Source organism: Venturia canescens, chromosome 4 (assembly GCF_019457755.1).
Source record: "Venturia canescens isolate UGA chromosome 4, ASM1945775v1, whole genome shotgun sequence".
Taxonomy (NCBI): Eukaryota; Metazoa; Arthropoda; class Insecta; order Hymenoptera; family Ichneumonidae; genus Venturia; species Venturia canescens.
The window spans coordinates 9,453,154-9,477,053 of NC_057424.1; the positions used below are offsets into that span (position 1 = coordinate 9,453,154).

The following is a 23,900-nucleotide window of genomic DNA, read 5'->3' on the forward strand; positions in this document are numbered from 1 at the left end:
GATCCCGAATGACGATTTTTCGATTACATACTCCAACCGACACGGACATCGGAGAGCAAGCCGATTATATGTTGCACCTGAAAAGTTCTTACGCTTGACTTTGGTCGCTTACTGATTAGACGGAAAAAGAATTCCGACCCACGAAAATGGTAGGAGCACGAGGTGGAGGGGAGAGGAAAGGAAAAAACGAAATCGAATGGAGCGAGAGAGCGAGAAAGAGAGAAAAAGAGAGGAGGGAGAGTGATTCGACGACTGTTTACGACTGTATATTGATAACATCGAATTCCTGACCTTACTCACCCACAGCGAGTGTCTGACTCTGGTCGAGTTCGTCGTCGGTCTTCTGTGGTAAAAGGGGCACAAAAACAATCGGACCGGCGAGCCCACGAGCACAACAGGTCAAACTGGACTGGAAACTCTAGCGCGTTTAAACGGAAGGAGAAAAAAAACGAGAGAAAGAGAAACACTTGACTTTTCGTTTATGATTTTTCGAGGGAGAGAGAGAGAGAGAGAAAAGCCACGAAATTGGCGAGCTGAACTAGTCCCATTAAGGCGATGATACATCGCGCTGCGTCGTACAAATAAATCCGAAGAATTCGTAACTTTTAACTTTGCATCGAATTATTCGGTCGAGGCTTTCGGGCATGCGAAAAAACGTATTTTAGCGATAATTTTAGTGAATTTTCATCGACTTTTAAAATCGATGGCAAACGTATTTGACGATTCGCAGTACTCGATCATTGCGAGAATGTTTTTTGCGGCGTTGTAGCAAACGCTTTCGTGATCGACGCTTTATTTTTACACGATATTTTCGGAATTAATGGATTTATTACGTTTGCAGTTGTCGGACCGCGTCCGTCACCCTGCGGACGTGATATTATTTTCGACATGCTCCGATAATTCGATTTGGAAAAAATATGAATTGCATATTTCAATGGGAAACTGATAATTAAATGTTGAGCGTGAAACTCGCTTTACCTTGAACCCTTTTATTCGAAAAACAATACGATTCATTCCACCCGCGGCAGACATGCAAATTTTCAATGAAACATCGATCAGGAATCGACGGACGAATAAAGATGGATGAAAAAAATGATTTGAATCGCGTATAATAAAACTCATAAGTGACTCTTCTATCTGCGTGATAAATTCATCGAGAATTTTGAAAAAAAACGCGTGTGGTGACTGCCAACTGAAATTCGCATGGAAGCAAATAAGCATTGGAATGTAACTAACTGGGGTTTTCTCCATTTTCGTTTAAGCCGGGTTCTGCGTGAGAAAGTAAAAAAACTCGAGAAAATTGCGAAATTCTATATTTACAGCGCGTTGAAGTGATATTTTTTTCTCTTTAGAAGCGTTTCCTTTCAAAACTCGCTTTCGTAATTTTTTCGGGTTTTTATGAGTTCGTATGGAAGGAAAATATATGAAAATGGAAAAAAAATTTGGAATTTTCGTTTCAGACAACAATTATACGATCTCGAAATGGTACACAGCCGAGAAACTCCGACAATCAGACTTCGCGCATAAGCCATGTAAAAATTAGTATTTTCCACGTCAAAAAAATGTTTAGTACTTTTGAAACATCCTTGAAACTATACCGCGAGAAGTTCGCCATCGAAAAATTATTTCCATCTATCCTAAAAACATTCCCGAAAACGATCGATTTTTGGACTCCCTAAATCAGGACCCCCCTCAATTCAAGCTTCGTACAAAGCTTCGTGAAACAAAGTGGCCATTAAAAAAGTTCCTCGTTCAATATCGAAATGGATTAACTTTTGTAGCATTCCAGCGACGAGTGATTTCATAGGATCGCGCACATTTTTCAACGAGTATTGTAAAAGTACCGATTTTCCAAAACCATCATTCGTTCCTCGTCAACTTTGACAGCGAATAATAATAAATGGAAATCGTATGAGGAAAGACGATTGGAATCGACGGCGAAGAAGCAGCACATCGGTGACGTTAACGATCCTGAGATAAAAGGCCGTTTTATTATTCCTCGATTTACACGACTGTACATACCCAAAGTACACACGTAATATGTACTCGGAGAGAAATAGCTGCGGTGGAAGTTACTTTCAAAGTGGATACATCTTCGACTCGTGCCTCTCTCGCTCCCTCTCCTCACTTTTCCCTCGCACTTAATCGAGCGAAGTTTCCAACTTTGGTGGAATGCCTCGACTGAGGGTTGGTCGTCCAGAATTCGAAGCGAATTCAGGCCGATGTACCATCCGCTGTTTACGTTATGCCTAAACATACGGAAGAGAACGATCGAGAGAATGGCAAACTGCGAGGAAGAACGTTTCGTTACGACCAATTCACAATTACGTTCAATTTAATTCAATGCGAACCTGTAAGAAAACGGACTCGCGATCTATTTTTTCCGTCAAGTATCCTTACGTCAAAGTCCAAAAAACTGTTGAAAAGATAAAACTGAATTTTTAAAACCGCTGAAAAGAAAGTGACGGGGAGAAACGACGCCGAAGTTGCAACGTTAGAGACCAACGAAACGAGCGAAGAAAGCGTTTGTAATTCGCCAATTTTTCATTCCACGGTGCAGCTTAAAAAACTACGAATTGCGAATTCGACAGGGAACGAAATTGGAGAATAACTGGAATTATTGGATCCTTTTTTTTTTTAGATCAACGTCCCAAACTTCAGCACCATTAGCGAGAGGCCAGCAGTCAGCTTTTGGGCCTCGATTCACCTTCGCATAATTGATTTAATGGCCGAGTAAAAACTCCGAATGAGCGAGAAAAGCCTCAGGAGAATATTGGGACGATCGAGGCACATGAAATAAATGTAATCCGTCCATAAAACCTGCGAATCATTCAGGAAACGTAAGCGTTTAGATTTTGAAGAGTAGAATAACTTGATCGGCGAACGGGAGGTTGAAATCATCGAGGAATCGATGATTCGTCGTCGCATATCTTGTACAGGATTCATACGAAGTGAGACGGTACACGAAGGAGGGAAGAGAGCGAGAGGTAATATTCGTGCTCGACGTGACGCCTTTCTCGGCGACTCGCTCGCTCCTTCTCTCGCAATGCTCTAATCGTGAGTGCCCCCTACGGTAGAGCCAAGACCGTCGTCTATTCACCGGCTGCATGAAGTAGTTACAAGAATCCACAGACTGGAACGCTCGCTCGCTCGCGAGCTCAACAGCCCGCAAGGCACACGCTTACATCGTAACAGCGTGTCTTGACGATTGAATCGTGAATTTGCGCTACTGTCGCGCGCGCGTCTCAATTAATTCACTCATTACGAGTCCCCTCCTTGCCCCTGCTTTCCTCTTCTTCGCGTAAACTAACACATAACCATGTGCGAGGATAAACGTGGTAAATATCTGTTTAAACGAGCCTCGATGAAAACATTGCGAGTTATTCCGACGTGTTTAGATTGGAGAAAACATTTAAAGATTTTCATCGCGCTCGTGCGTAGTACCTCGTTATAAATGCGAAGTTAATGCACATCAAGGGCAACTAAAGGTAGTTCACGCTTACAAGTAAATAACGGCGCTGAAGTTTCCAACGTTCGAGTCCAACGAAATGAACGAAAAAAACGTTTGTAATTCGCCAATTTTTTATTTCACGAATCGTTGGTGCAGCTTGAAAAACTACGAATCGCAAATTTGGCAGGGAACAAAATAGGAGAATTACCGGAATTATTGGAGAGTTTTTTTTAATCATTTCGTTGGACTCCAACGTTGGAAACTTCAGCGTCATAGTAAATAATGCTTGCCCGAGTTACGAGATTTTTGCATACTCCTGACTCGAGGCAGATTTTATTTGTGATTGATATTGTGCGATTTCTTTCACTGCTCGCTCGTTATTCGGTCAGGAAGGAAATTCGTACGGTGGCGGCGAGGGAGCAATGTTTTCTGTTAAAATGTATTTTTCAAAATTTCGAATGGAAATTCGGGCCCCGAGCCACTGCGATAATAGCGAAATGCTGCTTTTTATTCTCCTTTTCGGCGCCACGTTGATCGCATATTTGGATGAAAATAGTGAGAAGAGATGAGGGAAGAAAGATTTCGGATAAATTCGAGAAAACAATCGACAAACTCTCGCACGTTTCGGGTTTTTTCTCTCCAGCCCCGACGACTTCGAAGCCGAGTTAACACTGTAGCGAATTCGTTATCGTCGGGATGCAACTCGGATGTGAAAACAAAGTGACGTCGCGGTGAGAGATAACGCGACGAAATGACCAAGCTCGCAGAGGACTTTTGAAAAAGCCATATTTATTGTGATCAAGAATTGAGTGCTTTTTATCCGGAAAATTTAAAAACTTGGTGCTCTTTTGGATCCTTCGAAAAACTCTGCGCTGCCCGTAAGTAGCAGAGCACGAGCGAGAAATAAAAAATGTTCCGGGAAGCTCGTAAGACGAGAATTACGTTTCATGTGCCTCTCAGTGCTTGCTTCGAAATGTACATTTCTTATTAAAATTCTTCAGAAATCAAAAATTCGTAAATTTGGTTTTGTTTGCGTATAAATGACGCGGAAGTTTGCAACGTTCGAGTCCATAGAAATAACCTAAAAAACCCTCCAATGATTCCAGTGAATCTCCACTTTTGTTTCCTGCCAGGTTCGCGATTCGTAGTTTTGAAATAAAATTTTTTTCAAAACTTTTTTTCCTTCATTTCGTTGGACTGAGCAATATTTCTCAATTTGTCACATAATCAGCACACAAAAAGCACTCGATTCATTAATGATTATAATAAATATACTTTTTTCAATAATCCTCAGCTAGCTTGACCCACGCGATAAAATGGTCAGCGAACCAGGCGCTTGTGGTTGACGATAAGTGTTTTAAATCCTCTGTTATTTTGAAGTATAAGAAAGTGCAGTGAAGCAGCCAAAAAAACGAGTGACCTTGAGCCGACCGAAGTCGTTTGACCCTCTCTAGGAAGTTTCCACCAGCGCTGTGTCTGTTATTATTTGCATAAACAACGAGAAAATATTTGTACACGGAAGTAGAGTGAAAATCGGTAAGATTTTAGCGAGCGTCGCTGTGCTTTATTTGTCGGGAATGTGCGCGCGGGGTTCGCACGATGAGAAGCCTCACAAGCGCCCGGGACAGAAAGGAGGAGAGAAGCTCGGCGCACTTCTCGCCCGATAATCGTCGGTTTCACGTCGGTATATATTCATCCCCGCAGCACTGGACTAGCTTCGAAGCGATACTTTTAAAAGCGTTTAAAAGCGTAGAAGTTTCGAGAACTTCACGAAATAACCGGAGAAAACGAGAAGTACGAAATGCTCGTGTGCGATTACGCGGTTCGTCGGTGGAACAATACCAGTTTTGTGTCCACCACACGTCGTAACGATTTTCGCTGTTCTTTGCACTTCGATCGACGTGGAAAATCGAAATTTCTCGAACTTTTGATCGCTTCAAGCCTCCCGGTAGGAGAATTTCTTCAGAAGAATCGAAACTCGATGATAATTGGTGGAAAAAAGTAATGAAAGTTTCACAATCCGATGAAAAATATTGCGACGGATCGGCCTCGTCGTCCGTTTCACGATAAACGAAGAACTCCGCGCTATCGGAAAATTCGAATATCAATAAAAAGGTGCGTTAATTTAACGAATATTTTCATTTGAACGGGAAACAATGAAATTGTGTGAAATAAGGACTAAAAAAATGCCGAGTCGATCAGGAATGGCCGACGCGTTGAATACTGTACAACGCTGAAGTTCGCAACGTTCGAGTCCAACGAAATGTAGGAAAAAAACTTTTGTAATTCGCCAATTTTTTATTTCACCAAGTATCCGCGCGGCTTGAAAAGCCGCGAATTGAAAATTCGGCAGGGAACGAAACTGCGGGACTGGAATTATTGGAGGCTTTTTTTAATTCGTTTAGTTGGACTCCAGCGCTGCAAACTTCGGCGTCACAATACCGTGATATCGCGCGACGTATACGAGCGAATATAGAGAGTCACTGTACTCTCTCTCTCGTTCGAATACGCGTTTGTTCAAGTTCCCCTTCGTGGAATCTTTATCTGAAGAGTTGTTATGCACACACGTGTACAGCGACGTATGCCTGGGTGTATACAAGGCGCGTGTGTATACACACGCAGTGGGTAAACTTCTGGTGGCGTCCCTGGGAGGTTCAACGATTTCGCGCGCGCGCGCGTTTATTCCTTCTCGAGAGACACAACGACGAGCGCGACGTCGAATAATTTAACTCTCGTTTATTTAGTTTTTATGTCACACTCGTGCGCCCCGTGTTCACAGGGTACGTGCATACCATTTCGACGAATCGTCATCCGATTCGATGAATTGCCGTGCGCTGATATTCGGCGTTCGACAAAATCACTGTAGTTTTTAGAAAATTGTATTCCGTGCCACGTTTATCGACGGTAGATTCGAACGAAACGAAAGAGAAGCGCGATCGACGAGGCTGCAAATTTCTGATGAATATTTAGCCACGAGTTGAATAAATTTGTTTGCAAAAACTTGGAGAAGCGACGGAGCATCGGGAGCGAAAACTCCGCCGATGCTTCTCCCTGAGCATTTGATAGTTTCGCTGAGACGAAAATTAAACCTGCCAAATACCCCGAGCCCACGACAAACTCTCGGCGGATTTTTCGAGCTTCCTTTTTTCCCAGAGCCGAGGCTCGGACGGAGCTGAGCGCGTGGGTGAAGCGCTCGAGACGCCGCCGAGTTCGAGAAGTCGAAAAAACAAAAGAGAAACAGAAAGAGAGGGAGAGAGGGAAAAGATATAAAGGCAATAACGACCCACGTGGTGCGCCGGGCCAACACGTTGAGAGAAGGTTTACGATCTCGCCGAGAGCGCCCCGGAGTAGAGAAACTCGTCTACTCGCGATAATCATCGCGCGAGTCCGACTCCACTGTATATTGTATATGCAGGGACGTCTCAAGGCTGCAATGCACCCTTCTATGACCACTTGTAGCCTCTCTACGGCTCTTTCTCAACCTTCCACTTTCAGCCTCCAATTGTACGAATATATACACACGTTATACAAGTAATCTTACACGTGCTTCTTCTTCCCATCGAATTTTCAACATGTTCGTCGATAACCACGACTCGTCGCGACGCTGAAGTTTGCAACGTTGGAGCGCAACGAAAATTAGGATAAAACTATTTGTAATTCATCTTTTTTTTATTTCACCGGGGAACAAAATTATTTTATTATTATCAGCGCCATCGATTCGTCGATGGAAAGTGAGCCTCTTCGACATTTTCCCGCCACTTTTTCGAAGGATTTCCAAACAAGGAAGGTGATTCATCTCGGAGATTGCTTGCAATCGTAATCGCGTCGTGGGCACAAACTGATTTTCGATATTTCTCGTACATTGTTTATCTTATCGCATTTTTCTCGCCGTTTTGTATAAACAATTAAAATGATTTTTCGTCTTCCAATGGCTCGTAACATTCGTCATTGACGGAACAGTTTCAATTCCCATTCCACCTGCTTTTCGTGATTATTTTCGTTTTTGTGTGTGTGTGTGTGTGTGTATCGTTCCATATTCGCTACTTTTGAATTCATTGCTATTCCTGACCCTCGTGTTTCTCGATATGAAATCATGCTCGTTCCATCACTGGCCGCGCGATCCGCTAGTACGATAAGAACCACATACAATAAAACGTTGCAACGTATAGATGGAACGTTTGTAAAATTCGACACTAAATCGATCAATGATTCAATTCTAATCGTCTTTTTATTCCTCGCTCGATTTATCTGCCGGATATTTTTTTTCAGTACCGATTATTTCCGAGGTTTTTCAGTCAGCGCGAGAAATGAGAAATTTTCAGACTGTTGCAAAACGTCGGAGCGCTTGCAACGCGGTGCGTTTTCAGCGAGTTTCTTTACGATGTCGAAGCTCGCGACGTTGGAGTCGAACGAAATGATGTAAAAAAACTTTGCAACAGTATCAGTAATTCTCCAATTTAGTTCCCTACGGAATTTACAATTCGTAGTTTTTCAACGTACACCAATGAATTCGTGACATCAAAAATGAGTGAATTACAAATGTTTTTTTTTTCGCTAAACAGCGAACAACGAATTCTCCAGCCGCTAGAAAAAATCGTGGAATTCGTAAGAGAATCGTTGATGATTTGAGAATAATTTGAATTTCACAACTTTTCCGAGGGAATTTTCTATCGCGAAAAATAGTAATTTTCAAGGGTTTTGGAGCATGCGAAATAATCTCGACTCCACCGCTTTATCGCGACCTATGAAAACGTTGAAATTCATCGTTCGTTCTCCCCTACGAAATGGGTATTCGAAGAACAGCGCGGACGATTAATCCGAGCCTGCATTCGTATAGCTGGCTGACCGCTGACCCACTATCACGCTACGACAGCGACGACGACACAGAGTCGTCGACGACGTTGACTACGATGCTAAAAACTCGCGTTTGCCAAGCGCGATGGGAGAGCGAGAGAGAGAATCCCGCGCAGCGACGGCTTGAGAACGCTGTGTTGTTACTTCGCAACGATGCCCGTACGAGACATCGGGCTAACTAATACAGACGTGTACCTCCTCGATTTATTATTATTCTCAATGAGACGAGGCGAAGATAGCGAGTCGACGCGAGCCGAACAACTTTCCACGTACGAGCCAAGATTTATTTCGTGAATCAAACACACGAATAGTCGATCAATATTCCGTCTGTAAATATTGACAGTGTTCATACGCCTTCGTTGCCCATCGATCCGAACATTCGTCAACCTTTTTCGTTCTCGGTTCCTTGTCATTTTTTCCAATGGAATAAAAATATCGAATTGATGAGCGAGAAAACAACTTTTCACGTACGAAGTCGTGAACGACGCGCGAGTCACAGAGCGCGAAATTTTATTCACAAGAATCGCGAGACCGTTCGCGCACGTCCCTCGTCTATTCTCTTCGCAGGTTTAACGCGATTTTTTATCATTTTTTTATTTCGAGACGAATTTAAGATTGTGAATTCACTGAGCAGAAATCGCTCGCGGCGGCACTTTCGTTCGCGTATTTAATGAAGAGCTTGTCATTGTTTTGAAAATAATTGGTTCGACAGATTGAATTCGCGAGTCGATTTTTTCAGTCGTTTGTCCTATTAATTTTCTGGTTTTGTTCACTTTTACTTGCGTTCACTTGTTCATGTGATCGTGAGCTTTGACGGGTACGAAAAAATGCCTAGAATTATTCAAACGAATTCGGATTTTCTGTTCTCAACTGCAACGACGCCGGAGACCGAAAACACCGAAATAAAATAAAAAATCGAGCATAAATGTGGCACGTTTGAGCGGCCAAGTTCCGCGGCGTGTGCACGCGTTTCATGAGTTTTTACGTTCTATTCATCCGTGATTTATCGAACCGAATAGCGAAATAGAAAAAAAAATGTGGCGGATTGAACGAGCCTCGGGAAGGTGTCACCGTGACGTCAAAATTGGGGAAGACTTTGCGTCACATCGCGGTTGGATCCGGATAACGAATTCGGCGCCGTGAACAAAGCGGAACTTCCGAAAAATATGAAAAGTTAAAAGGCAAACGAGCTAGCAGGAGGGTGCGATTTGCGAAGTCGATTAATCGCGGGCCCGTAAAAAAGGACGTTGGCAACGATAAAAATCGTCGATCCGACTAATCCGCATGTGTAAATTCGAACATCTGGAATAACCCGATTCTCATTGATGGAAGCGCCAGAATTTAAAAACATTCGAGAGAATCGTGCGAAGTAAAAAAACATGAACTGGATAACGAGAAATGCGTTTAACCTTGACTTTAGGACTTTACATCGTCTCTGGCTGCGCTCTGACTCACAGAAGAAACCGATCTTGCTTCGTATAAGACAAACTCAACGTAACGATAACGATTAAATAAGAGAATAAAGTCAAGTTGAAAATAAAGAACGTTAAAGAACGTTAATTATACTGGAAAAATTGCGCGAATGTAAACAAACGGAAAATGAGGTGTTGAGACAAAAAGTGGTCGAGGTAGGCCGGTGTGTTTCGCTGAATCTCGTGTGCATGCATAAATACGCGGGAAAATTAGTAAACACTCGATTCTTCCCGCTATTCCATCCGCCTGTTACGAGTTGTGAAAAAAAAATTCATGAGAAATCCAAAAAATTCTGAGAACTTCGCTCGGAGGAGAGAAAAAAAACTTTGGACGGGAGGGAGCTCAGCAAAAAATGGGGGAGATGGGCCTTCGGTTGAGCGGGTGAAATGTCATTTCATCACTACAATCTCGAAAGGGACCGTTAAAATTTTTCTCGGGATACGCGGCGACGTTCATTTGTTCAGTATCGAAGGAGGCTCCTATCAATTAACGAGTTAACATTTTTTGTAATGTAAAAAAAGAGGAATCGTACGATTTGAGGGTCGAACTTTGTGATGATTGAACTCTCGTTTTTCTTCGCGCCTATTCGCAAAATGGCTTAAACATCGACTAATCTCACAAACCGAAAAACAAGGGGCAGTGTTACAATGTTTAGTGTCCGAATCACGTGATGTTCATTCAAGTATCGCGTGTCCCCCACCAAAAGTACTAAAGCACATACGCACACGCACACGCACACAGATACGCACACCCGAGTAAAAAAAGGTCAAGACGTCAAGTAATAAACGAGAATAAATGTGAATAATTCGTACTCACCGGAACTGTAATATTCCTTAAAGTAGTGTGTCGCCGCTCGCTGGACGATCGAATAATACAGGTTCACGTAATTCGATGTCTGATTCTTTGCCGAGAGCGCCATTTAACACCGGTCTATTATTATCTCTTTGCTTGTGTGTTTAGGTTTTATCTTAAAACTTGCTTATTCCTTCGCTTTTCTTTTTTGCTTTTATTACTTTTTTTTAACAACAGTTTAAAATTAATAAAAATTATATGAACGAATAATTCTTTGCTTGGTCTAAATATATATACATATATATATATAAATACATATACATATATAAATATAAATATATATATATATGTATATAAACACAGATGTTAATACATGTAATTGGCGCCTTCACCCTTTGAAACTTTCACCGTGTATCGTAGATCCGTCGCGCGAACTCCATCTCGAATTGTCATTCATTTTCGTAACACTCGCGTTCCTTTTTTTCCTCCCTCCAGACGCGATGTTCTTTTATTTATTGTTTTATTATTTTTTGTTTATTCACGTATGTGTGTGTGTGTGTGTGTGTGTGTTTGTGTGTGTGCGCGTGTGTGTTTGTGTTTATTTAAACTATATTTTGCACCTGGTTTCTTAAATCGTTATCTGTTTGTTTTCGTGATGTTGTTTTATTCGAAAAACCGCCGTACGAGAGAGATCGCGAGCGCGCGGGCGCGCGCTTACGTCCACGCCGATAAAACGTGCGTGTCGGGGCCCGTTGCGTCGTTGCCCCGTGTGTGGTTGCGTGCGTCTCTATATCTCGCGCGCGCGTTCCGTGTGCGGCTATGTTCGCGACTGTACGCCGACTGCCAAGGGGGGAAAAGAGGGTGGAGACGGGCGGCGGGGGACGATGAGACGACGGAGTGGGGGGAAGAAGAAGAGGTGGCGGAGGGAAGGGGTGGCGATTGCGGCGGCGGCGGCGGCGGCCGCGACAGCGACACGGCGAGGAGGGAAGGGGAGGGCCGAAGAGGGAGAGGGGGCAGAGCGCGCACGGAGCGGCAGCACCGGAGAGGCGTACTTTTTTTTGCCTTTTTTTTTGCAGCGGCTCGACGTCGACAACGACGAGGAGGACGTGTGTGCTAAACGTCGATCTCTCGGTGTTTCACCGTCTCGCGGTTCTCGCTATATCACAAACGGGGGTTTCACCGATGGCTCTTGCTGGCCGACACACCAGCCCACCTACACAGCATTACACGCACACAGGGGGCACACGCACACATACACTCGAGAGAGGACACACATGTACGTATACGCAACACTTAGCTCCACGGTGTGCTGCCTCAAATGCAACGTCGATCGGGCAGAAATAAAAACTCTTGTTACAACCGAGGATATATAAGAGTAAAACTATTTATTTTTATTTTTTATTTGTTATTATATCTCTTCTGCTGTCAAACTTTTCGTCTGGCCCGTGTGTTGTTTATTATTTAGTAGTTTTTTTTTTTAAATATTAAGGTTACTCGGTAAACCCACGATTTAAGATAAACGGAGTTAAATGAAAAGAAAACAATGGACCGTGTCTTCGGAAGTACGAAGAATAACGACGAGGATGACTACTAACGGAGAATATACACAACGAGAAAAAGAGGCTTAACTCTCGGGGGTATCTCTTTAACTACGTGCGGCGGGCACACACTCTCTCGTCGCGTTCTCTCCGCGCTCTTTTGATACCCGCGCGCCGGTAGACAAACTCGGTAGACTCGGCTGGTTGGTAGGCACCCTCCTCCCCCCCGGTCCGATCCTCCGACACCCCGCGTGCCCCCCTTTGCCTCGCGTATATAAAACTCTCTCGGCCAAGACCGAGACGCTCGCGCCACGCGGCGTTGCCACACTTCCGCGCTCTCCGTATAGCCGGCATTCGACGCGCTCCCGCGGCAGTGCTCGCGTCACGAGCGTTCCGACTCCGTGGAGGGGCGAGACGCAGAGCAGAGCCGCGAGAAGGATGAAAGGGGTGAGCGAGTAGGAGGCCCAACAGAGAAGGGAGAGCGGCAACGTGCGACGGTGGAGGAGGAGGTGGATTTCTGGACTGCATTGGGCTTTGGGACAAGTCGCGGCGCACCAGGGAGGAGGGAGGAGGTGGATCGTCGACACGGCTGCCACCGTTTCAACGATGTATTATACGGGTGTGCGGAGGACACGGAGAACGAACGAGAGCAAGAGGAATGGAGCACCGCCGGCGAAGGTGCGAGGGGGAACGCCGAGAAAAACGTTGCATAGCGATTCAACGCGGGAGGAAGGAAGATGAGAAGAGAATTGAGAGAAAGAGTTGAGGGACAAGTGTGGGCCGACAGTTCGGGGAGAAGAGCGAGCGAGGAGGCGCGCAGCCAGCAGCGTCGTCTCGCGGTGTCGCGGAGAAGAGTTGTGTGGGCTTTCCTATATCACATGCATACGTATAAATATAGAGCCCCCGCAGTACACACACCCGCAGTAGAGATTCGTCCGAGCCAAGGAGAGACGAGCGCGAAAGTGGGGATAAAAAAGTCGGGGCGGCGACTGTACGCTACCGCGCCTCGCGATCTACACGAGAGAGACCTGCGTGCGGAAAAAACTCGCGAAATTTTTGCCGAGCGCGTTGCCTGTGTGTGCGTGCACGGAGCGAGAGTGTCTCTACATCGTCTACATGTGCGCGGCGACTGTACGCGGAGAGAACGGCCAGCGGAGGGGAGAGTCAGCGTCAGGAGATGTTCCGAGGAGGAGAGCGCCCCTCGTCCCGCTCTCTCTTTTTACCGGACTCGGGGCGTCGAAGAGCGCGAGGGGAGGCACACCACCAGCGTGCACCAAAGCCACACTCTTTCTCACTCAAATCTCTCCTTCCCCTCGCTCCTTCTTTCTCTCCGTCTATCTATGTTATTACTTGCCTGTACGTGTGCTCGTGCGTGTGACGATCGCGAGAAGAGTGCGCGCAGCCAGGATTAAAACCAGGACCTCGTGAATCCAGTCCTCTCTCTGTGTGTGTGTGCGCGCGCGCGCGCGCGCCTTCCTGATGCGATGCTCGCCCGACCAGAGAGAGAAGAATGGTAAGAGTCCGGGAGCGACAGAGAAAAACGAGAGGCCGCCGCGCAGCCCGTGGGAAGGAGCGAGAACGAGAAACAGCGCCAACGTCCCCGAGTGCGGACTTTCCGTACTACTCCCGTTGTCGAGACACACATGAGCACCGCGCTCTCCCGACGCACACACCACCAACATCCCTTATCATAGGAGAGCCTCGTCGTTTCGGGCCGGGGGGGGGGGGAACACGCGAGGACCGAATGGCGAAGGCGAAGGGGTGAATAGAAGACCTTCGCCTCCTCGCTGAGCATGTGTGTTTGTGCGCGCATTACCGAGGAAGGGGGGCCGCCGTGCAAGTGTAGTAACGCCGAAGGAGAAAAATATCATCGTACTATCCAGAGTATAGCCGAGTGAACGAGAACGGGTTGCCGAGTTAAGCGCGGTGGGGCGCTGCTCTACACGACGGAGAGGGATTTCCCATCGTTCGGCGCTCTCTGCCTCTCCCCCCCCGACTCTCGTTCCTCCCCTTTCGGCCCTCCCACCGAGTCGCGAATTCTCCTGTCCGCGTCTCGGAAGCTCTCGCTCTTACTTTCGCCCGTTGGCCCGAACGAAAAGAGGGAAAAGGAGGAAAGAGCGAGTCGAGCGAGCCTTCCCAATGCGCGGATGTGCATCGCTCGTTCTCTCGAATCACCCCGTGCTTCTCGCCTTCGTTCGCGGACGACGCCAACGTCCCGCCGCGCGACTTTTCTCTCGCGCGCGCTTTTTCTCTCCCCCCCCCCCCCCCCCCCCCCCCGAATCCACCGCCGCCCCAACTTGAGGCAGCAGCACCAGCAAGCACGAGAGTCACATGGTACGCTCGTGCCACGAGTACGAAGCCTCTCCCAAATCAATATCACTCGTATATTAAAAAACACACACACACACACGCGAAAAAACGAGGAACAAGGAAGAAAGAAAAAACAGAATGGAAGACAAAAAGAAATGGGAATAAATGTTCGTGTGTGCGTCTCCGTGGGCCTCCCGCATCTCCTGCCCTCAGCAGAGAAAACTGTGTGTACGAAATGCAGAAAGACGAATGAAACGAAACAACAAAGAAACGAGCAAAAAGACCTCTCGCTCGGCAAGAAAAATGAGTTAAATTAACTGACCGAAGAACGAATAGACAAACAAAATGAAGAAGAATAATAATGCCAAGAGAAACAGAAAAAAAATGAGATATAAATAAAAGAAAGATTTACACTTGTGTAAAGCATGTGCGAGAGCTCGCGACACCTGTAATCGCTCACCCACTTCCGCGGCAACATTTATTTTCTTTTTCATTCATCCTTCACAACTTCTATTCCATTTTCTTTGCTCTCGATATCTTTTACTACTTTTAAACGAGCCCATCTATAAGATCGACCAAGTGAATGTAACTCACACGTACATCTCGGATTGATCGTAACGTGTAGAGAAGGGAATGAGAGCCGGAGGAAAAGGAGGATAAAATTGTGCGAAGTAGGGACCCCGCAGGATCTTCCAAACTGTAAGACGGATCAAAGAGTCGTGACTACTTATCTCTGTATACACGCACGCACACACACACACGTATATGACCACAATCTAGAATTCTTCAACGAGAATCCTCTATCCCTCAAAGTTTTCTACGCCGAGGGCTCCTCACACTTTTTTCTTCCGTTACAAGTGTTTCTTCGCGGCTACCTTGCGCTCTCCTCTCTTTTCCTCTTCATTCGTGTTCATATTGTTTCTTTTTTTATTTTTTCCTTTATTTCGTCCTTTTTCGTCGTCCTCGGCTCTTCTTGAGATATATCCAACGTCAAGTTTCGATAGCTTGGGTTAGGTTAGTTGCACGGGCGGGGGCAACCAAGGCGAGGGGACGTTTAGGGTAGACTCGTACTTTCTCTCTCTCTCCCGCGCCTCGGAACTCTCTCAGGCTTACTCCCCTTACCTCGCGCTCTCTTTTATTTACCCTTGTCAACCAAAGATGCATGGGTTTTTTGCCCCCAAATTATCCCGACTCGCCGTTTGTTTCTTCTTCTTTTTATATCACGGAATTGTCCGGTTCGCGGGCCGCATATTAATTGTGCTTTGGGATATTCCCGTGTCGTGGGTCAAGATGACTTTTATGCAGGTCACAAGGTCACATCCAAATGTACGCGAATACGAATATAAGTGGAGATAGAAAATGGAATGGTTAGTTGGACTTTTACCGGCTATTTGGCATCCTCCGCGGCTCGTAGACTCGCACTATTCGCTTATGAAAGTTGCATAATAGCCTGCTCATATCCATCCAAACGCTGGCTCGTATCAGCTCGCGTCGTTTGGATGCTAAAATACTTAGTGTCTGATCATTTTCGGCTACGGAAATTCATCAAATTGTAAACTTTTGTAGTTGAATCTGTAAAATTCAACTTTTTTAAGGTAAATTTATAAAAATTAATTTAATGGAAAAAAACGATTTTTGGCGAAAATATTTTCAACGTTTCCGTTCGTCGGTGAATTTTGTTACAAAACGTTACAATTGACCAGCAGAATTTCCGAGTTTTTTTTCTTTTCCATTGGGCTTGAACAATGTTTGTTATTCGGCCAGTGCGTAACGTGGCCACGCGCGAAACTACGATTAGTTGAGCAAATTTCATTCGTTTTGTTTCGACAACGCGCCTCTTTCACAGCTTCCATCAACTGGGCTGAAGACAAAAAGATCCAATTGGAGCAGCAATAAAGTGATCGGAGCTCGGCAAGCCTGCGAGAAGACAAAATGGCTCGGACAAAAAGCAATGAAGCGCTGTTCCGTTTCTAAAACTACATCGGCAATGTTCGTGCGCGTTGACAAACTCTCCCTGATGAACTGGCTTATGCTCCAGCGAACGTAAAAAAGCAACGAACTGCTCGAAATGAATCTATACACGACCAATTTTGAAGTTTACCTCCGGATTGCGAAATTCCTTTTTTCTCTCATAAAACAAAACCCTATGAAAATTCATCTTTTTCCATTGATCCTCGATAACCTCGTTTTCCCTAATAAGCACCGTGCGCGGCGTCGACAGCGCCACTGCGCGGCCAATTCCAAAACTTGCTGTGAGCAATTTAAGACGCATGTGAGAATTGTTAATTTTCGCATTATTCAACGGAATAAAATGATGATTTTTTGTCATGTCTCTACCGAGAAAATCTTGTTGCACCGAAGGATGCTCTAATGCACAATTTTGACGTCGAGACGTTGAACTACCAGTAAAAATGACCCCATGGAAAAGTGAGAAGCGGACGCAACGCATCAAAGGGTTAAACACTGTCGATTAATCAACCGAACTTTCCGTTTCGACGACGTTTAAAACGTCATTCGATCCAAACACTTTGTTCCCTTTCACACGATTTGCATGGTCGCGAATGCGATCGTTGTTGATCGGACGAAAACCGCGTCTGGTTGTTTGGAACATTATTTTTTTCCGAAATTTTCATTCTTTTCAATGTCTTCACAGTCATCGAATACCACCGGACAAATTGCACATTCAGACACATTTTTTTTCCCAATTCTTTCTCACCCCTTTACTCCCCGTGTTCACTTCCCTCGTTTCGTCCCACGAGCTTCTGCAGCCGCAACAACCTTCCACGTCGAATGGAAAACAATCCCCTCGTTTGCAGACGTATAAAGCGTGTGCGCAGGGAGAAATCAAAAGGTTGGAACGAAGGCAGAGACGAGCCCGGTTCACCGAGGCCGAGGAGAAGAGCTTCCTTGCAAAAGATTTGAAATACTAGCGCCATTATGAGATTGGTTCACAGACAAGCTCTGGATGCACCGCAGGCCCTACTTCGTCTAGCTCTCCCTGCTCGCTCGCACCCGTTATTTTCTCGCTCGTGTACAACTCTGTATAGGTATAAAACTGGGCACTCACGAGAGTTCGAATCTCTCCCTCGCTCATTCACTTATTTTCCCTTCTTTCTCGCTCACGGTGCGACGCGCCCGAGTGCGTTGCGTGAATGGCACTGTTACGACCTTGCCGGTGCTGTACCGACTTTACTACACACCTGCACCTGCATTATACATACTCTTGCGTATGGTGCATGCAAATTTCGTCACTCTTCGCTTCCTCGTAGACCGAGCTCCTTCGTGCAAACCATTTTTTCCTCATGAAATGAAAACTTTTTTTCTACCTTCAGGAATTAATGTCAAAATTCTCGATAATCGGACGAGAAAAATGCGGAATTCGGACAATTCTCATCCTTGGGGAAGCGCGAGTAGCGCTCTTCGGATACACTTTGCATTCTTCGGATTTTCGTACGATCTCGCACGAGCATTCAGCACCGTCAGGAGCTTCGCGTATTGCATGAATAATTAACGGATGAGAGAATCCGAAAATGATGCGATAGCGAGCCCAATTCTAATGGCTTTTTAACAGATTTTTTCTTCAGTATCGATTACGTCACTGGTTAATTACGACTGTCAGCATTTCTGGTCAACTTCGCGTCCCGGTTTTGCTCGCAATTCATTAAATTTCGTCAACCATTCGATTGGATTGGGAAAAGCTGTTGGAAATTTTCGAATGCTCGATGCTCCAAGGAAATAATGAAAATCATAAAACGAGGTTATTGAATAAATAATAAATCGAGAGCAAAAATATCGGGTTTCATGCAATGACAACTGCTCGTAATGAGAAGAAAAATAGTGTAAAAGCGATCTGATCCAGCGATTCGGTTGTCGAGCATAAATAACCGCACCGCAGCTCTTAATCATTCAAACTTCACCGATATCGAGGCCCAGTTCGCGTCACCCAATTCGGTAACGCTGAATCCACTTTTGGACGTCCATGTTAATCGGAGCCACGAATAACGTTCGGTTCCGTGGGTACAATCGATGTCAAATTTCTAGAAGTCGCGAGCCAATGCGGGACGAAGCTCTGAAAGTTTTCATTAAATTGAAAACTTGGACGATTCTCTGTTTCCCTTCGTTCCTATCTGCGGAATGTGAAATTCCGCTGCTCAAGCGCACGAGATCGCAAGCAGCTTTTTCATTCCTCGAATATTCATTCGGACAATAATTCAAGATTCTGACCTGAAATTTTTCTACGATGGGGATAAATGTTCGACGTGACGATTAGCAAAATTTGGGCTCGATTGACCGTCCAGTTATTTTTTAATTGAATTGCAAAGTCGAGCGTTTTGAGGCACCGAATACAACGCGTCGTTTGTGAAAAAAGATCGACCGGAAGTGCCGTGAACACGGTTTTTCTCGCCCAAAATCCAAGATTTTAGAATAAATGGCTGACTATGAATTTGGTCAAAAACAGAAAAATCGTACTTCACCAGGCTTTTAAAAAAATAATCATGCAAAAAAGTTTTGATTTCCGGTCGAAAATTGTAAGAACGACCAAGCAGTATTCAAAGATGTGACAAAGTCACAACTAACACAGATGATGCCGCCAGCGCTCATGACCTAGCTTTGCTTCAAACACCAAAACAGGAAATTACAATGGCAACGTTGCCAAGTGCGTTTTGTTTACAATTCTTACATGGAGAAAGCAATAGAGTCGTGGACCATATAATTTTTTCAGTTTTCACGAATTACTGTGCTATGAAATACTTGTGTACCAGTAATCATGCTTCTTAAAATCGATAACATATACGAGTGAGATAATTTTGGGCTCTTTTTTGACTCCGAAGTCATGATCGATCGTCCTTAAACAGTTAACGTAAAAACTGCAGCCAGAAAAATGGTGGAGAATATGGCTACGACCGATTCGACTTTTCGATCGTGAATGCCGATGTGGCGAGCGTAGAATTTGCGCAGGATTTAAAACTTAATCGATAACCTTTTATCCCCGTTCGTCCATTCCCTTCACCTTCCCTGCTCGCGTTCGACTCTGCCAGCCCCGCGCTGAGCTCGATTCGCGAACGAAAGCTTTCCTCCTCTCTTTCATCCTCCCTTCCTCTTCCTCTTCCCTGCCGTCCTTTTTGCCTCTCTCACTTTCTCATCCACACACTTTTATCCTCCACCCCCTTCCGTCATATCGTCCGACAGCCGCACATTAATTTGAACTTCACGGTAGTATAACGAAGGATATTCTTATCGGATTAATCGTGCCGCGAGAGCGCGAGGTAGCTGAAAATTTTTATTCCATCTCTCGACATTTTGCTCTCTCATCTCCCTCGTTCCTTTCCTCCCTCTTCCTTGTCCCTCGACCCGGCGCCTCCCTATCGCCAATTTTCCTTTTATTTTTATCGTATTCCGGTGAACGAGACCCCGGATACATATTTTTTCTATCCGCTCCTATATCGTGGAAAGCCAGCCAATACGGAATTAAAAATATACTTTTTCCCCTATTCTCACGCAGAATAGCTTAAATAATAAATATTTTACACTTTAAATTACTGACGCCCGAGTCCCCGACACAAAAATTCGTGAATAGGACCAAATACCCAACTCAATTATTCAAGGATCCTCTTTATTATTCGTTTGGAAAGAAAAAAAAAACAGTAGTCACGATTCCGAATGTTTTCATTCGCGATGATTTTCAAATTTGCACTATTTTTTTCCCATGGATCTGCGTTGAATAAAACACACGCGCGTTTTCTCGACGACTTTAAAATTCTGATGGGAACTTTGAAGAAGAAAGGAAAATTGACGTTCGAATCGAAAGAAATATTGAGCGAGAAACTTATGTATTCTGGAAATTCGAACAAGCAAAAGTAGTTAATTACTCAAGTTTTTCGAAAACGTAGAAAAAAAACTGTTTCGGTCCTCGGTGTATAATTGGAGGGGAAAAATCAGTCCCGAGTCGTTGGGATTTCTTCAGAATTTCACGCCAATTTTTGGCATGTTTCACAGAGCGGTGCAATTATTGAGATCTCCGAAGAGAACTCGGTCGTGGGCTCTTTTTAAATTTTTGTGTTTTTCTCTCCCTCTCGTCAAGATCAGTTTTGACATTTCTCTACTGGAGAAAAGCAGGGCGAGAAGGAAAGCGAGAAAAGGGAGGCGTTGACGGTGGGCATTGTGCCAAAGTTTTCAGGGGTTCGAATGTCCAGTGGGACTCGACGCGCGGTAGCACACCTGACCCGTGTTCTCATCAAGCCCTCGCTCCTTCCCTCACTCTGACTTTTGCCATGTTATCGAGCGGAGCGCCCTCTGGCTGTCAAATGATAATTTGCCAAAGCACCGAATTGGACATTCATCAGAGTGTCGCACCGAGCGCTCTATAACTTCGGGGCTCCCATATAACGAACGGGAACTCAGTTTCAGTTTGCTCGATAAATAGACGACGAAACTGATAGTGAAATCGTTCGCACCATGGAATTTATTGTGGATTGAAGGAAAGCCAATTATTGTCAATTTATTGAGACAAAATAATGGGAATGGAAGCGTTGAAAGCGCTTCATTCATTCGGACGGATCGATAAATTCCATTAATATGAAAATGCATATCGTTCTGAGAATTCTTGCGCGGAAACTAATCGATCAATTGGACGATTGGAACAATTGCGTTCTCAATTAATGAGTACTCATTTAGCCATATTCGATCGGTGATTAATGATTTTATTAGTGAGCGCACACCAATTAATAGTTTCTTCATTGAGCTCGTTCCTCCGCGACGCGCGATAGATACTTCAATTTCACTTGGACCAAAAATTATTTTCGCAATAAATTAACAATCGAAATGGCGTTCGCTCGGTCTTCCGAGTGCTCGAGTCAATTCAGCCTAAATTTTCTTCCTTTCGCTGCGCGGCAATGGAATAATATTCCTTTTCGCCTGTGAATCGTTAATGATACCTCGCGCTCCGGTAGCCTTCCGATTAATTAATTCAACCCAAAAAACAATATCGGAGAACGAATTTCGAAAAAAGGACGAAGAAGATATGAAAAAATGGAGGAAAAAAGGCGAGACTCGTAACGGTAACGAAGCGAATGAGTCCAGTGACTCGGGTAATTGCGACCTTGAGGATTTATCGGAGAACGTTGGCCGCGCGGTAAGAACTTTTGCCAAGGGAAACGGAGGGAGAATGCCGAGTATGTTAGGCGAAGAAAGACACGGGATGGATGTATAACTGTGTCGTCTGGATGTTGGGAAGAGAGAGGGAGAGCAGAGAGAGAGAGAGGGGAAGAAAGGAGGAAATGATAAACAGAGTAAAAGGAATGAAGCCTTCGATTTCGAGCATCGCAGTGAAGAAGATTGCTCTCTTTCTTTTTCATCTTCCGCTCTTTCCTCTTTCGCGTTCTCTCCACTTTTTCTATTTTTCTTTTCCTTTACCTTTTTCCTCGTTTTTGTTTTCGCTTGCACCTATATCTATAAAGCCTTAAGAAAGTAGATACAAGACGGTGACCCGAAGAGCGACCACACTGCCCTAAATTCGGGAGCGCCGCAAACACATCCTCGAAAGTTCGAAACTGCCGCGATTTCAACTCCAGGCTCCGTCTTTTTATTTGAGTTTAGCTCCCCGTCTCCCACGGCGACGAAACAAAAAGTTTGCATTTTCTCTAAACATAACCGGGCGAGCTTCGCTCTCGTTGATTCCTCGATGCATTAAATTACCACCAGCAAATATTCAATTCCTGACACACGAAAGGCTCAAATTAACGGAATTCCATCGGGATATGAAACACGCCGCGCTCTCAGCCCCCCGCGACGACTCTGTTTTTCCCAGGATTCTCTTCGTCCGGGAAATTCAAATAGTCGGATGAAAAACCGCGGAGCGCATCTTCGGCCAGAGGGAACGTCCGGGTTCCGCGTCCCCGACCTGTCCCAAGTTCGCCCGTCGAATAATTCACTAAAAAAGGACGCGGCGAAGGTCCTCGAATTCGACATGGAAAAAAAGCGTTCCTAGAAAGGAAAAATAGGAAAAAGGGGGGCAAGAAGGAGGTTGGAAAAATTACTTTGACGCCCCGGGCAGCGGATATCAGCATGGGTGATGAGGGAATGAAAAGCCCTCGCTCCTTCCCTCCCTCTCTCTCTCTCCCCGTCTCACCTTTACTCCAACACGACATCGAATATCAACACAGGTATATTGAGAGTGCGGAGAAAAGGTTTGGAGTTTTTTTCACAGCGCAGATGCAGCCGTCGCTCGACTATGCCTATATACATTAATATATACGTACATATTCACACCCCCACAGCCCCACACAAGCATATATACAGATACAAGAGCCCGAACGTTATGTACCTTCTACCGGGGACGTTGGACTGACGTGCCGACTCGGAGGGTGAGGAATAGAGGGTGCTCGTACCTAGACCTGATGCACCCCCAACGAACAAGCGAGAGAGAAAGAAGAAATACGAGCGACATGTACAGGATCATTTATATATATATACACATAGACATATATTCATCGGGCATGGCGTACATGTATACGTGCAGAGAGAAAAAGAGAGACGTATATAGCGGCTAGTAACGCGGCAGCGGCGGGTGTAATGGCCTAAACCTAAAATCGATACACTGGCGAAGAAAAACGTCGGCGGATGCCCCGGGAGATAAATGGTCGCTCATTGGAAACCCTTCTGCCTCTCTACGCCGCAGGGCTCCGCTAGTCCACCCCCGAAGCCGCCGCCGCCCCCCCGCCCGTCCTGCTCCTCCTGGCCGTGGCTCCCTCCCTTTTTTTGCCCTCATCCTCCTCTTGTGCTTGGTCCCTCGTCGTTCCACGCCGCTATTCGAGCCGGCTACTACTCTGCCATCGGAGCTTTTTCCACCTTCCCTCCTCGTCCTCCCACACTGGCCCTCCTCTCTCGAGAGGATCCGAGCACCCGATTCTCGGCCCCCGCCTCTTCGCCTCTTTTCTCTTGCCGCGCGCTTCTTTCTACCTCTCATCCTCCGCACGTCGCTCTTCCTGCTGGTGCTGCACGTTATCCGGTGGTCCGGGTGGGTACACGCCCGGGCATCCCGGAGAGAAAAACCAAGCGAAAGAGAAATGAGAAGGGAGAAAGAGAGCGAGAACCGAGGAGAGAACGGGGGGAGAAAAAGAGAGCAGAGTCTGGTCTGCTCGGCTCCGACGCTGCCCTGCCACTTCCCGCGCTTCGCGTCCGGTTTTGCTCTCTGGCTATGCCACCCGCCCGCCCCCTCTTCCTCCTCCTCCTCTTCGCCACCCCTCGAGCATCGTACTTTCTCGCTTTTTCTCACTATCTTTCGTACTCTCCCTTCTTCCCTCTCTCTCTCTCTCTCTCTCTCTGTGCCTCTCTGTCTCTGCTGATGCCGGTCCGGCTCTCTCGTTTTTCAATCTCCTCTCTCGTAGAATCCTGCTCTTTCTCTAACTCACGAAAGAGAGACGACGAGAGAACGAAAGATCTACCGTTCTCCGGCGCACTATTCGCTTCGGTGCTTTTTGTTG

General features: G+C 45.6%; 1 protein-coding gene across 7 annotated transcripts in view; it reads right to left on the reverse strand.

Moving 5' to 3' along the window:
- The window catches only part of LOC122409556 (zinc finger protein 768-like), a 106,737-nt gene that overhangs the window by 18,235 nt on the left and 64,602 nt on the right, over positions 1-23,900 (reverse strand). The window contains exons 1-2 of one of the 7 annotated variants that reach the window (XM_043417223.1): positions 10,963-12,308; positions 10,595-10,790 (exon numbers count right to left, since the gene is read on the reverse strand). The exons of 1 other annotated variant lie outside the window; for it this stretch is intronic. In XM_043417223.1, the coding sequence (XP_043273158.1) occupies positions 10,595-10,697 (103 nt within the window). In that variant the 5' untranslated portion in view covers positions 10,698-10,790; positions 10,963-12,308. Of the gene's footprint in view, positions 1-10,594; positions 12,312-23,900 lie in introns of those variants that run through there. 5 more of the 7 variants (XM_043417222.1, XM_043417221.1, XM_043417224.1 and 2 more) reach the window with 5 other exon arrangements.